The sequence below is a fragment of the Caretta caretta genome, chromosome 5, assembly GCF_965140235.1.
Source record: "Caretta caretta isolate rCarCar2 chromosome 5, rCarCar1.hap1, whole genome shotgun sequence".
NCBI classification, from domain to species: Eukaryota; Metazoa; Chordata; order Testudines; family Cheloniidae; genus Caretta; species Caretta caretta.
In genome coordinates, this window is record NC_134210.1 from 82,737,806 (window position 1) to 82,753,734 (window position 15,929).

General features: G+C 42.6%; 2 protein-coding genes across 2 annotated transcripts in view; one reads left to right on the top strand and one right to left on the bottom strand.

The window, feature by feature from the left end:
• SLC27A6 (solute carrier family 27 member 6) overlaps window positions 1-15,929 on the top strand; it is a 60,856-nt gene that overhangs the window by 18,216 nt on the left and 26,711 nt on the right. The gene's annotated exons all lie outside the window — the stretch shown is intronic.
• Window positions 1,143-8,616, bottom strand: LOC125637350 (uncharacterized). The gene is made up of 4 exons (XM_048851717.2): window positions 7,974-8,616; window positions 7,295-7,384; window positions 4,047-4,051; window positions 1,143-1,259 (listed from the first exon to the last, which is right to left on the bottom strand). Exons 1-4 carry the CDS (start codon window positions 8,554-8,556, stop codon window positions 1,143-1,145), a joined length of 795 nt encoding a protein of 264 aa, XP_048707674.2. The 5' UTR covers window positions 8,557-8,616.

Below are 15,929 nucleotides of genomic sequence, written 5' to 3' on the forward strand. Positions count from 1 at the left end.
ACAAGCATTTAGTGGGATTGCACTGGTTGTAAAGTAGCCCAGAATCTGACCCTTTACATTAAAGAACGGAACCTATGTTTTAGGTTTTTATAAAATTGTATCTAGCATATGACATAGTAAAGAGTTCTGTAAATACACCTCTATATAATAGATCTGGCTTCATTATTTGATGTATGGATAATAAAGTTGGGGATGGATTCTTCCTTACTTGTACCTGTAAAGTGCTATCCAAGCACAACCGCAGTATTTTATATCCTTTTTCCACAGGTGTAAATGAATATATAAGGTGCCTGGCAATGGAGAATCAGACACTTAAGGCTCTTCTGTATTCAGAATAATTTGTATAAATTAATTCTTCTTAAGTCCTTCAGGGTAGGTCTAGACTGTGTTTGGGAGCAACCCACAGATGTGTTTTATTGGGGTTAAAAATAGCTGTGTAAAGATGGTGTTTTGATGATGTGGCTTGGGCTCACAAGCCACACCTCCCAGGCTTGAGACCCTGAGCTTCAGTCCAAACTGGAACGCCTACACAGCTGCTATTTTTAGCCTGCAGGCATGAACCCTGCCAACTCAAGTCTGTGGACTTGGGTTGGGAGGCTCACTCAGATGCACTGTAGACATATCCTTGTAGTGTGGAGACCAGGTGCTTAGATTGTGGTACAGAAATAGCATACCTGTGGCATGTGGATCTGTCACATTTTATCTTGAGAGCAAATAAGTGAAAGTGTCTCACAGCTAAGACTTTATCATGACTCCATGTCTGTGGATTTGGATTTTTTTTCTTTAGACATACAAACTTTCTTTGACTAGAGCAGCTATCTAACTAGTGTCAAACTATCACTTCTGCCTGAATCAGTCTACTTTAGTCCTAACTTTAGGATGCTTGTTTTGATACAGTATCACTGTCTAAGGCCCCATCTGCAGTGGACTAAGAACAAAGTTTGCAGAACTAATTATAAACACCATTTATAACTGGTTCAGATTAATTGAATTTAATCATAGTTTGACTGGACAGGGAAAAACAGAGTGAATCTAGGCTATAAAATAATTTCTAAAATCAATTTATAACATTACTTGGTTTCTGTCCTTAACTATGCAGGGAAACTGTGTGTCAAACTGAGTTTAAAATAAATATAACCATCCTAGTTCTTGGTCTTTGTAGATGGAGCCGAAAATTGTTTCTGCTGATATTGACGACTGCCACCTTTATGCTTGTTGTGAGCTGCAGATAATCCTATTGTGACAGTTGTTAATAACTCCTAAGGACCAAAACATACACAATTTTAAGTTGAGTTTTTTGTTTTGTTTTTAAAATGACCATTGTTTACCATAGTGGTGGCTTGTTACCATGAACAGTTTTTATTTATTAAGTGTTTCAGTATTCAGTTATCTAAATAGATAAATACTCTCTTTTCTTAATGGAACAAAGACACTTGCAATTAGTGGTTTTGCTTTATTTAACAGGACTTTCAAAACAACCCAGGGGAGTTTGGCAGCCAACGCCCAGGAAAATGTAGCGGGAGCTGAATGCATGACTGCCTTCTGTGCCTTTGAAAATCTCCTCCTTGCATGCAATAATTATTTTAAATTGTTCTCGGGACTCCAAAAATATATACAATTAGTAAATTTCCCTGTCATTTTGTGGATTTTGTTTAGCAACTTAGATTTTAAGAAAATATGGTGAGATATTTATTAATAGTAATACCTCCAAATTAACATGAAAACTCCTTTCTAATCCAATCCTCTGTCAGTGCTCTTTCAAAATAATCAGCACTGACTTCAACAGTGGGTTCTGTTAACAGGAGATGAATGTGAGCCAAGATTATTTTTCAGCACTATTAACAATTTACTTTTAGAGCCCAATCCAGTGACCACTGAAGTTACTGGAAAGATTCTCATTAACTTCAATGGACATTGGATCAGACATTTTAGTTTTCACGTAGCTTTGCTACAATCCCTAGCAAAGGCTATAGTAACTCAAAATAGTAACCTTTGGGGGTCTAATGTAACCTCTGAATAGTGCAGGAGTGTTGGCCTATAAATTGACTCTGTTTCACTTCTAATGAAGACATTTAAGTCACGGCAGTCAAAATCTGAAGAAATGTCTACACTGTGTTTGAAAACCCATGGTAGCAAGTCTGAGAGTCTGGGTCTATGGACTCAGGTTGGTGCCAAAAACAACTGTGCAGACATTCAGGCTTGGGCTCTAAAGCCCAGGGAGGGGGCTGGTCTTCAGAGCTCAAGCTCCAGCCTGAGCCATAATGTCTACACTGCTGTTTTTAGCACCTATAGACCGGGGCTCTGACACTTGCGGCCCCAGGTTTTAAAATGAAGTGTGCACATGTTACGAGAGCCAGATTTTGGTTCATGCTCTGACTGCACTTTAGTGGTACAAAGCAGCCCTAAAGCTAGTGGAGCCAACCTCTTAAAGATTCCTCCTTACACATGTGAATCTTTGAGTGGTGTAGATTATACTGGAATTGGAAAAGGTTCAGAAAAGGGCAACAAAAATTATTAGGAGTATGGAATGGCTGCCATATGAGGAGAGATTAATAAGAGTGGGATTTTTCAGCTTGGAAAAGAGACAACTATGTGGGATATGATAGAGGTCTATAAAATAATGACTGTGGAGAAAGTAAATAAGGAAGTTTTGTTTACTCCTTCTCATAACACAAGAACTACAGGTCACCAAATGAAATTAATAGGCAGTAGATTTAAAACAAACAAAAGAACATATTTTTTTCACACAATGCACAGGCAACCTGTGGAACTCCTTGCTAGAGGATGTTGTGAAGGCCAAGACTATAACGGAGTTAAAAAAAAACTAAAGTTCATGGAGGATCGGTCCATCAGTGGCTATTAGCCAGGATGGGCAGGGATGGAGTCCCTAGCCTCTGTTGGATCACTTGATGATTATCTGCCCTGTTCATTCCCCCTGGGGCACCTGGCATTGGCCACTGTTGGAAGACAGCATACTGGGCTAGATGGACCTTTGGTCTGACCCAGTATGGCCATTATGTTCTTATGCTAGAACCACTGTTCTAGCTCCTACCCCGCTCCTCCCTCCTGTATGCCAGCACAGAGGATGTTCCTGGGGAAAAAGAGGCATGGTCTGGGAGTCCTCTGGCCAGTGCTCCCCAGCTGTCAGAATGGGATCAGATGGAAATGGCAGTTTCTTATATCCACTTCACACAAATGCAAATTATTGCACAGGATGCAGTACTGGAATTGGGCCCAGGACTATACTGGAAGTCAAACATACCAAGAAGGTGACCATGTATAAGCTGGTTCCTCTACAGCATGCTTTTCTGTTTCTCCCTCACCCCCCTCCTTACTTGGTTTACAAGTTCAGCAACTATCCTCTCAGACAGTTAAGTTTCCCCTCTTTCCATCCCTCAGTTGCTTGACTTTGCTGAAGAGTGCTGCTTGATTTTATTTAATTTTCCTTTACACCTCCTGTGTAATGGTAGGTTTATTTTCATAGCCTAAAACACAGGCACAGCCAAGTCTTTTCTTATGATGGATAATTTAAGGAATTACAAGCTCTATGGAGCCTTAGTTTTTTTAAATTTTAATTTTAGTTACAAAGTTTCTTTCTTCATATGGAATTTGACACAACAATAACTACTACACTGAGGAGAGATTACACATTCTAGGGCTGAGTTTCCCCTCTCTGTACCAACATGAACTCACACTTCCATTAAATAGCTCCTACTAACATGGGCATACATGTCTAATTCCTTGGCACAGGCACATCCGAAACTCTTCCTACCAATGTACCATTTACTTAAATTGCAGGTCAGATAAAGAAAATCCTAACACTTATCTTCAAAGAGTTAACCTTCTAAACTGAATCCGTTCTAAAGTTTATTAGATTGTAGTTGGAAGAAAATCTGTAATAGTTTGCCATGTTAGAACTGGAGGAGAAACGTGTTTATACAAATAAATAGTATGAGTAAAAACCTGTTATTCCATGTAGAGATACATTCATTAATATTTTCCAAGTGAGTGAAATTGTTTACTGTGTAATCTCTAGTTTCACTTACAAGTACTTTAAAAAAAAAAAAAATCTTAGCACCAATAGAAATCTGGCTTGCACAAGGAAAAAAATTCTGTGCTGGTATGTGGGTTAAAGGGACAAGGTTGTCATTGCTGTACATGAAAGACCTCCTAATTAACATCTATCACATCTGGAAGTACAATATTCTTTAAAACCAATACTAAATTAAAAATAACCATAGCTGGGTGAAAATCTTTGAAATTTGCAGTTACAGGAGATGGCCTATAGGTACCAATGGGACCTATAGTAAATGAGGAGCTTTTCCTCTTCACTTGCTCATAGGTATAACTTGGAACCCCAAGAATCCAATCTTGGGGTATGTCTACACTACGGAATAAGGTCGAATTTATAGAAGTTGTTTTTTTAGAAATCGGTTTTATATATTCGAGTGTGTGTGTCCCTACAGAAAATGCTCTAAGTGCATTAACTCGGCGGAGCGCTTCCACAGTACCGAGGCTAGAGTCGACTTCCGGAGCGTTGCACTGTGGGTAGCTATCCCACAGTTCCCGCAGTCTCCGCTGCCCGTTGGAATTCTGGGTTGAGATCCCAATGCCTGATGGGGCTAAAACATTGTTGCGGGTGGTTCTGGGTACATATCGTCAGGCCCCCGTTCCCTCCCTCCCTCCGTGAAAGCAAGGGCAGACAATCATTTCGCGCCTTTTTTCCTGAGTTACCTGTGCAGACGCCATACCACGGCAAGCATGGAGCCCGCTCAGGTAACCGTCACCCTATGTCTCCTGGGTGCTGGCAGATGCGGTACGGCATTGCTACACAGTAGCAGCAACCCCTTGCCTTGTGGCAGCAGATGGTACAGTACGACTGGTAGCCGTCATCGTCATGTCCGAGGTGCTCCTGGCCACGTCGGCTGGGAGCGCCTGGGCAGACATGGGCGCAGGGACTAAATTTGGAGTGACTTGACCAGGTCATTCTCTTTAGTCCTGCAGTCAGTCCTATTGAACCGTCTTATGGTGAGCGGGCAGGCGATACGGACTGCTAGTAGTCGTATTGTACCATCTTCTGCCAGGCAGGCAAGAGATGAGGATGGCTAGCAGTCGTACTGTACCATCTTCTGCCGAGCAGCCATGAGATGTGGATGGCATGCAGTCCTTCTGCACCGTCTGCTGCCAGCCAAAGATGTAAAAGATAGATGTTGTGGATCAAAACAAGAAATAGACCAGATTTGTTTTGTACTCATTTGCCTCCTCCCCTGTCTAGGGGACTCATTCCTCTAGGTCACACTGCAGTCACTCACAGAGAAGGTGCAGCGAGGTAAATCTAGCCATGTATCAATCAGAGGCCAGGCTAACCTCCTTGTTCCAATAAGAACGGTAACTTAGGTGCACCATTTCTTATTGGAACTCTCCGTGAAGTCCTGCCTGAAATACTCCTTGATGTACAGGCACCCCCTTTGTTGATTTTTAGCTCCCTGAAGCCAACCCTGTAAGCCATGTCGTCAGTCGCCCCTCCCTCCGTCAGAGCAACGGCAGACAATCGTTCTGCGCCTTTTTTCTGTGCGGACGCCATACCAAGGCAAGCATGGAGGCCGCTCAGCTCACTTTGGCAATTTGGAGCACATTAAACACCACACGCATTATCCAGCAGTATATGCAGCACCAGAACCTGGCAAAGCGATACCGGGCGAGGAGGCGACGTCAGCGCGGTCATGTGAGTGATCAGGACATGGACACAGATTTCTCTGAAAGCATGGGCCCTGCCAATGCATGCATCATGGTGCTAATGGGGCAGGTTCATGCTGTGGAACACCGATTCTGGGCTCGGGAAACAAGCACAGACTGGTGGGACCGCATAGTGTTACAGGTCTGGGACGATTCCCAGTGGCTGCGAAACTTTCGCATGCATAAGGGCACTTTCATGGAACTTTGTGACTTGCTTTCCCCTGCCCTGAGGCGCATGAATACCAAGATGAGAGCAGCCCTCACAGTTGAGGAGCGAGTGGCGATAGCCCTGTGGAAGCTTGCAACGCCAGACAGCTACCGGTCACTTGGGAATCAATTTGGAGTGGGCAAATCTACTGTGGGGGCTGCTGTGATGCAAGTAGCCCACGCAATCAAAGATCTGCTGTAGTGACCCTGGGAAATGTGCAGGTCATAGTGGATGGCTTTGCTGCAATGGGATTCCCTAACTGTGGTGGGGCTATAGATGGAACCCATATCCCTATCTTGGCACCGGAGCACCAAGCCGCCGAGTACATAAACCGCAAGGGGTACTTTTCGATAGTGCTGCAAGCTCTGGTGGATCACAAGGGACGTTTCACCAACATCAACGTGGGATGGCCGGGAAAGGTGCATGATGCTCGCATCTTCAGGAACTCTGGTCTGTTTCAAAAGCTGCAGGAAGGGACTTTATTCCCAGACCAGATATTTCTGTGTGCTCCACAATATCTGTGAGAGTAAGGGGGAGACGTTTATGGCGTGGTGGGAGGTTGAGGCAAAACGCCTGGCTGCTGGTTACGCGCAGCCAGACACCAGGGCGGTTAGAAGAGCACAGGAGGGCGCGGTACGCATCAGAGAAGCTTTGAAAACCAGTTTTATGACTGGCCAGGCTACGGTGTGAAAGTTCTGTTTGTTTCTCCTTGATGAACCCCCCCTCCCCTTGGTTCACTCTACTTCCCTGTAACCTAACCACCCGCCCCTCCTCCCTTCAATCACCGCTTGCAGAGGCAATAAAGTCATTGTTGCTTCACATTCATGCATTCTTTATTAATTCATCACACAAATAGGGGGATGACTACCAAGGTAGCCCAGGAGGGGTGGTGGAGGAGGGAAGGAAAATGCCACACAGCACTTTAAAAGTTTACAACTTTAAAATTTATTCAATGACAGCCTTCTTTTTTTTGGGCAAACCTCTATGGTGGAGTGGCTGGTTGGCCGGAGGCCTCCCCACCGCATTCTTGGGCATCTGGGTGTGGAGGCTATGGAACTTGGGGAGGAGGGCGGTTGGTTACAGAGGGGCAGCAGTGGCAGTCTGTGCTCGAGCTGCCTTTGCTGCAGCTCAACCATACACTGGAGCATACTGGTTTGGTCCTGCAGCAGCCTTAGCATTGAATCCTGCCTCCTCTCATCACGCTGCTGCCACATTTGAGCTTCAGCCCTCTCTTCAGCCCACCACCTCTCCTCCCGGTCATTTTGTGCTTTCCTGCACTCTGACATTATTTGCCTCCATGCATTTGTCTGTGCTCTGTCAGTGTGGGAGGACAGCATGAGCTCGGAGAACATTTCATCGTGAGTGTGTTTTTTTTTTTCTTTCTAAGCTTCACTAGCCTCTGGGAAGGAGAAGATCCTGTGATCATTGAAACACATGCAGCTGGTGGAGAAAAAAAAAAGGGACAGCGGTATTTAAAAAGACACATTTTATAAAACAGTGGCTACACTCTTTCAGGGTAAACCTTGCTGTTAACATTACATACATAGCACATGTGCTTTCCTTACAAGGTCGCATTTTGCCTCCTCCCACCGCGTGACTATCCCCTCAACCTTCCCCCCTCCCTGTGGCTAACAGCGGGGAACATTTCTGTTTAGCCACAGGCAAACAGCCCAGCAGGAATGGGCTCCTCTGAGTGTCCCCTGAAGAAAAGCACTCTATTTCAACCAGGCGACCATGAATTATATCTCACTCTCCTGAGGATAACACAGAGAGATAAAGAACAGATGTTGTTTGAATGCCAGCAAACATACACTGCAATGCTTTGTTCTACAATGGTTCCCGAGTACGTGTTACTGGCCTGGAGTGGTAAAGTGTCCTACCATGAAGGACGCAATAAGGCTGCCCTCCCCAGAAACCTTTTGCAAAGGCTTTAGGACCACATCTAGGAGAACCGCAAATGCCAGGGCAAAGTAATCCTTTCACATGCTTGCTTTTAAACCATGTATAGTATTTTAAAAGGTACACTCACCAGAGGTCCCTTCTCCGCCTGCTGGGTCCAGGAGGCAGCCTTGGGTGGGTTCGGGGGGTACTGGCTCCAGGTCCAGGGTGAGAAACAGTTCCTGGCTGTCGGGAAAACCGGTTTCTCCGCTTGCTTGCTGTGAGCTATCTACAACCTCCTCCTCCTCATCATCTTCTTCGTCCCCAAAACCTGCTTCTGTATTGCCTCCATCTCCATTGAAGGAGTCAAACAACACTGCTGGGGTAGTGGTGGCTGAACCCCCTAAAATGGCATGCAGCTCATCATAGAAGCGGCATGTTTGGGGCTCTGACCCGGAGCGGCCGTTCGCCTCTCTGGTTTTCTGGTAGGCTTGCCTCAGCTCCTTCAGTTTCATGCGGCACTGCTTCGGGTCCCTGTTATGGCCTCTGTCCTTCATGCCCTGGGAGATTTTGACAAAGGTTTTGGCATTTCGAAAACTGGAACGGAGTTCTGATAGCACGGATTCCTCTCCCCAAACAGCGATCAGATCCCGTACCTCCCGTTTGGTCCATGCTGGAGCTCTTTTGCGATTCTGGGACTCCATCATGGTCACCTGTGCTGATGAGCTCTGCATGGTCACCTGCAGCTTGCCACGCTGGCCAAACAGGAAATGAGATTCAAAAGTTCGCGGTTCTTTTCCTGTCTACCTGGCCAGTGCATCTGAGTTGAGACCGCTGTCCAGAGCGGTCATAATGGAGCACTCTGGGATAGCTCCCGGAGGCCAATACCATCAAATTGTGTCCACAGTACCCCAAATTTGAGCCGGCAACGTCGATTTAAGCGCTAATCCACTTGTCAGGGGTGGAGTAAGGAAATCGATTTTAAGAGCCCTTTAAGTCGAAATAAAGGGCTTCATTGTGTGGACGGGTGCAGGTTTACATCGATTTAACGCTGCTAAATTCGACCTAAAGTCCTAGTGTAGACCAGGGCTTGGGGACTCACTGTCTGTCCTGGCATCTGAGGCTGCTGAAAGCAATTTGGTCTGAGTAGTAGTAGGAACCCCTGTGACTGAGATGTGTACAGGCAGGACTCATCATTGATCTCCATCCCGTGAAGCTGTTGTCATGCTGTTCTGCACTAAATATTTGAAGATTTCAGTAGTGGCAGATGACATAACAAGAAGCAATGGTCTCAAGTTACAGTGGGGGAGGTCTAGGTTGGATATTAGGAAACACTATTTCACTGGGAGGGTGGTGAAGCACTGGAATAGGTTACCTAGGGAGGTGGTGGAATTTCCATCCTTAAAGGTTTTTAAGGCCTGTCTTGACAAAGCCTTGGCTGGGATGACTTAGTTGGTGTTGGTCCTGCTTTGAGCAGGGGGTTGGACTAGATGACCTCCTGAGGTCTCTTCCAACCCTAATATTCTATTTGTTTTTTCTTGGTGTCTTTTCTCTAGCATTGACTCTTGTGAACAAACCTTTTCTCCGCTCCAGCCTCTTGACTTGCTGCCTTCTTCTCACACATCTGCAACAACTTTTGCAATGAGAGCTTTCCTGTGCCCTATTCTGCATGCAGTGCTTTAGCAACCTGCAGACGTGTGAAAGGCCACCTGTTACAAGAATGCATCAGTCACCAGATCTCCCTTCTCCACTCAAGGGAGCCTGAAATGTGCAACTTTTGCTAGAGCTCCTAATCAATTGTTGTCTATGCAGCTTTGTTGTTCCAAGCTCCTCTCTCAGCCTCTTTATCTCCTCAATAGAAGTGTACTTTAGTAAATGCAGCAGAGAGCTAGAGAGTGGCATCTGTATTAATGTACTAATATAGATACTTTAATGAAAAAAGTTAGTCATAAAACTAATAAGTGTTCTTGCTGTCAGGCTCCATTGAAAGCCTCTTTGTTGAAAGGGTTAAGTGCTTTGACAAATCTCATAATGGAGTATGGTATCGGGTCAGCTACTGCCTCCCAATTCTCCTGTAGGGTCTGAAATTACTTTTACAGACCAGCACTGTAGTGCAAGCCTCTCTCTGTAGATACAGGTTCTGAGACTCACTGCTGCTAGGATTTTTTTGCGGGGCCATGTAGACATACTGTCAGCATCCAGGGTCATTAGCCATACCTTTCTTCTAATTAGACTGTTGTGAAGTAGAGATCTAGATGAAAACTTAGCCAGTATCTATAGGTCTCATTTTTAAGTACTGAATACTTCAAACCCCAACATTTTTTTAAATTTAGATTTCTTGTAGGGATTTAACCCAGGAGAAAGTGCCAGTGGATAATGGAATGACCTCTTTTACCTAGCAACAGATGCCCCATCAGTACAAGAGTTCCACAAGTCAGAATATCATTTAAACAACATCAAGGCTGAGAAAAACCTGAAAGTTCATTATATAGGCTTTGCATACTCTTTAAGCTTTAGACATGGGGAGAACTGTCTAGGACAGAAGGGAAAGGCAAGTAAGTTTTAATGCTGATAGGATCAGCATTCATTTCCCTGCTGGAAATTCAAATGTTAAAATGGAGAACAGTGGACAGACATCTTTGAGCTAACACTCTTTGCCACAGTATGGAGAGCGATCCCTGTAAAAGAAGGGAGCTTCACAGACTCTGAAGAAGAGGGAAAGAATGGGTGGACAGCATTTCCTCATTCTGTGCAACTCCACTTGCTATGAAGGTATGTCATGGTCCTATGTTAGACAAGGTAATAACACAAGAACAGGAATGAATGCATCACTTTTGTCCAGTAGTGCTGCAACAGTTTTTATAGTGGGGGTGCTGAAGGTGGAAACCATGTATTTGGGTTGTTGTTACCTTTACGGTAAGGAGTGCGACCACACCCCTAGTTCCAGCACCTATGCTTTCATCTGCAAGTTTAGTAGAGGTTTGGCAAGTATCTTGCAGTTTAAAGTTTTGAGGGTTGTTGGGTGTTTATATATAAAATGTGAGTGATTACAACATAGCAGGGCCTTGAGAATTGGTGAGTATCACAGTTACAGGGCTTGTTGCACCTCTGTCACTTTTCTGGTCTCTGTGTACACTCAGATCTTGGGTAAAGGCAGGAGACCTATCTCAGGGGAGTTTTACAGACTGTTTTCAACAGTCAAGATGCCTTTCCTTTTTATCCCTCTGTATGTTTCTCTCTCTCAGTACAAAACTCTTTTCCTAATTGCACCTTATGGTGAAATGGGACAACCCTTGCAGATTATCTCCTTGTGGTTCCCTGGCTCTGTTCTTTCCCCACCTGGCACCCAGCAGAAGAGCTGGGAATGGGAGTGGTTGGTACTCTATCTATTATTCTTTGCAGATGTAATGGCCCATAGAGGATTGTTACAGCCCTGAGACTGCTTAGTTGCACCAGGACCAGAATTTACAAGACAGCTTAAAGTCATCTTCGCTTCCCTCCCGCTCATCATTTCCTGAACCCAAAGTAGGAAGGTAGAACAGAGAATCCAGTCTCTTGGGGTTTTTAATGCAGATGTTAAGTAAGATTTTATATTACTACAGTCATGTAGTTCCTTCCACACTCATTTAATATCCTGTTGATTATAGATGACAGTCTCATTTATCAGTGACCTATCAGCTTACTTAGAATAAAAAGGACATTATGAAAGAAAGAATGGCTGAGGAAGATTCCAGCTGTATGGGTATCTAGCAATAATAAAGCAGATCTGGACTTGATAGCTAATTACTACAAAAATGTAGCAAACATTCATAAAGGAGAAACCTGTTTCCAGAATTTCAGTTGCACTAAATACCAGTAAATGTCATATGATTAAAGGAACTTGGCCAAAGGCTCTCAAGAGACATCCAGCTATTTGGTATTCATACATGCTTTCTTGTGTATTATTACTTTACAAAATTTAATATATTAAGGCCAGAATGGACCATTATGATAATCTGTTCTGCCCTCCTGTATAACACAGGCCATAGAACTTTCCCCACATAATTCCTAGAGCATATTTTTTCAGGAAAAAAAAATCCCTTTTTGATTTAAAAATTGTCAGTGATGGAGAATCCATCACAACCCTTGCTAAATTATTCTAATGGTTAATTACTCTTGGTGTTAAAAATTTACACCTTATTTCCATTCACCTCTCTCTGTTTTTAGGCTGCATTTAAAACAGAACTTGTAACTTTATATTTATATTTAAAAATAAAGTTACGAGTTCAAATCCATGTTTCTCTCAAATCACTGTTCAGGGAAATAAATAGCAAATAAATTGAATGGACCATTTTGGATTTAAAATATTCTAATGTTTGATCAGTTCACAAATACCATCTTTATAACCCTCAGGGAACCATTAATCACAGTTGTAATTAACCAAAGCTAATCTTTGATTATATCTGAATATCAGAATCATGAATACTTTACTTTACTGTTTATAGAACCCTCTGAGGATCTTTAAGCCTTTAAAAATGTTTCTATTGTTACCTAGTTTATTCAGAACTTTAAAGCAGTTCCATATGAATCTGAACTATGTGACAATACAGTCCTATCACCATTGCACTTTTCCTCCTTCTCTCCTATTGTTTGTGTGTGTTTGTTTCACTCATTTGTTGCATTTTTGCCTTGAATTATATTTTAGGCTTTCTGCCACAGGGACTACATCTATTTATGTGTCTTTATTAGATCGAGACTGTGGCATCTAGATGCTGCCCATAATACCTGTAATTAATAACTTTAGGAATGTTAATCTATTCAGCCTCTCACAATACCCTATGAGATGGAGTAATATTACCACATTTTATAGGTGAATAAATAGAGGTATAGACTGGTACAGAATACCTTGCCCTATGGTCAGAAGTCAATGGCTGGACCAGGAACAGAACCCAGAACGCTCAACTTCTAGTTCTGTACTTTTACCTCTAGAGTATACTCCCTTTCTAAAAATTTAATTTGAACAGAATATCATAAGAACCAGGTACTCATGTACTAACAGGAAAAATATGGTCTAATTGTAGTTCTGTATCTTTGATCTATAATCATTTTTCTCTTAATATGATACAAAATCTTTAGAAGGAATACAGATACTAAGAGTAATTTTACAGAATGCTGGGAGATAATTTTCCAAACCATGGGCCCATTTCTACAAGCCTTTCTCAGTAGAAGAGTCCTACTGAAGCCAGGCTCGGGACTGAGTTTTAAGTTACTATTGAAAAATATCATTAGATTTAAGAGCACAGTTAGAGAATAAAATCTTTTAAGGCAATAGCTTTATACATTAAGAATATACTCAGCAGACAGTAACATCTGATGGTGTAGCACACAATTTAAAACATTAATGGATATAGTGTGGATATGCATGATTTCTATAAAGCTACCTTGTAAATACAAAAATGTAAATCTCATGTGATCTGTCCTTCATTTTAAGATTCACAGACATAATTTTTTTTTTTTTAGCAAGTACAAGGGATGATAATTATTAGCATCACTAATAGGGTCAGGAGTTAACATTAATCAATTGGTAATTTACAATGTTTTTGACATGGCATGAAAGCAAAAGTAAACAACTTGCATTAACACTTCTTTAGTTGTACGAACAGAAGACTTCCTGATATTTCAATTGGAAACATTGGGATGAAATTGAAGAGGCCAGATAGACTGATTTATAGCATTTGAGGATCCAGACTGACTTCAGTCTAGATTTTTGGAACTATGCTGGTTTACACCAGTTGAAGATTAGTCCCAAGGGTTTGTGTATGTTTATATGCGGTGGAATTCTGGAAACTCCCAAAAATTCTGGAATTCTGTACATAGGTTCAGGGCTAGTTTTAGGGTCAGGCAACCCAGGTCACTGCCTGGGGTAATGGGTTTGGGGGGCACCAGGCTCAGGATGCTGTAAGTTATTCAGAAATTTAACAAATGGAGGTGGCACCATTTGGTCTAGGGCTGGTCCTGCATGGGTTGGGGAAAGAGAGGGTGAAAACAAAAACACCCCTGCGCTGGAGCATATTGTGGGATTGTAGCATAAACCTTCTGTGACCAGCTATTTCCTTCTGTGAACAGGAATAGCCTTTTGGCCCTTCACCCTCTGATCAGGAGCTCTCGCCCATTGGATCTGTTAGTGGGGATCCAATGGCCTATGCCTACCCCAATCCAGAACTTCCTGCTACACTGGCCAATTCAGAGCTGACATGAAGTCAAGTTCATTAGCATGCAGGAGTTCTCCAGTTGCTCCACCTGCACTCCTTGTCCACAGAATGTCTCCAGGAAACTTTTTTAAGAGGGCCCATCATGCACTTGACTAAATTACAAGCCTTGTAACTTCAACAATTAAATCTAATTCAATCATTGAAGTGTGTGAAGCTGGACTGCAGGAATGGTTGAATGGATTCTTTTAGGACAGCCCCCGCTTTTAGGAAAGGTCACTCTCCAGCATTGGGCTTTGGTACCTCCATGTGACTCCTTTGTCCCTTTGCAGGAAGTGCTAGATACTTCAGAAAAACATTTCCTGAAATCTAGCAGCCCTGTCTTTTACTGTTGATGGCCTTAAAGTTGCAGCCAAAAAGGGCTGGTCTATACTACCATGGTAAATTGATTTAACTTACGCAACTTCAGTTACGTAAATAACGTAACTGAAGTTGACGTAGTTAGAGCCACTTACTGTGGTGGCTTTGCTGCACTGTCAATGGGAGAGTGTCTCTTGTCAATTTCCCTTATGCTTCTCAAGGAGGTGGAGTACACAAATGGATGGGAGAGTGCTCTCCCAGCAATTTAGCGTGCCAGACCCACTAAATCAACACTTGCTGCATCAATTGCAGCAGTGTCAATCTACCAGTAAGTGTAGACATGCCCAAAGAGACATTGGGCCAGATCCCCAGCAGTATCTGTGTTTCTTCTCCTCCCGAGAACGTGCCTGTGAAGGAAAGATCCTGTGGGGCCTAGGTGCACTGAATTTAGGGCCATAATGGAGCAGTGCAAAGCCGCCATTATGAGGCTGAGGATTGAGATCACTGATTCCACTATTGATTCTGAATGTGCACTGGTGGAAATAACAGAGCCTGGTTCCTTGTGAAATTGTTCTTCAGCATACCATCAACAACTTTGTCTTTGTTCCTGAAAAGTATAAATGGAAACAGTTACCTATATCTTAACTTGATCTCTAAAGAGCTTCAATTTCCCTTGGTTTATGAATAAGCCATTCAATCTATGTATACTTTTTTACGCTCTCTCTTCTGTTCATTGTTGAACAAATTATCTCAGTGAAAGGAGTTCTTTGTTTTGTTTTCAGTGGGGTGTTACCAGAATTCTTTACTTTTGAATGACTGAGAAATCAATGACCTCAGCAAAGGGTAACTGTAGTTCAGCAACTGACACACTGTCAGTGTAGCAATGAAATGGAAAGAAAAATAACCAATTCTAAAATAGTTGCTACTTTTAAATCAAATGGACTTATCTATTTCAATTTTATAGCACTCAGAGGGTGAATAGTTTTCTAGAAGCAAAATGAATCACAAAGCTTTTCTACTGAAATTCAAGATGGCATTTAAACACATTTTTTCAAAGTATAGTGGTAGTCAGAAGCTCTTCAATATTTGGTAAATTTAAAATACATGTAAAACCTCATTGTAGCTCTCAGATGTATGAAGATCTACATTATGATACGTGATATGACATCCAAATTTTACTAAGTCAGGCACTTATTGCATCACTGCTGTATTTAGACACTATTGTTACTGGTAACACCTTCCATCAGGTCCATCATGCTGAATAATGAATCACATGTTGAAACAAGATCACAGAGCTGCAGGGGTAGGAAAAGAGCAAAGTTGTGTGTGACTTTATAGAATCGGTGGTTACATAATTCTTACTGCAAATTGAGGTCACTGAGCAGTAGGCGAAGGTAAAAACATGGATGTGGTAAAAGCCAGCTGCATGGAACAGGGATTGTAACAGGATGATGGATGCTTTAGATACTTGCATGGTAAGAGATGCCAACATGTACAAAATGTGGATTTATTTCTGGTTCACTGAAGTGGGGTTCCCAAAACTAATAAAGACTTTGCTC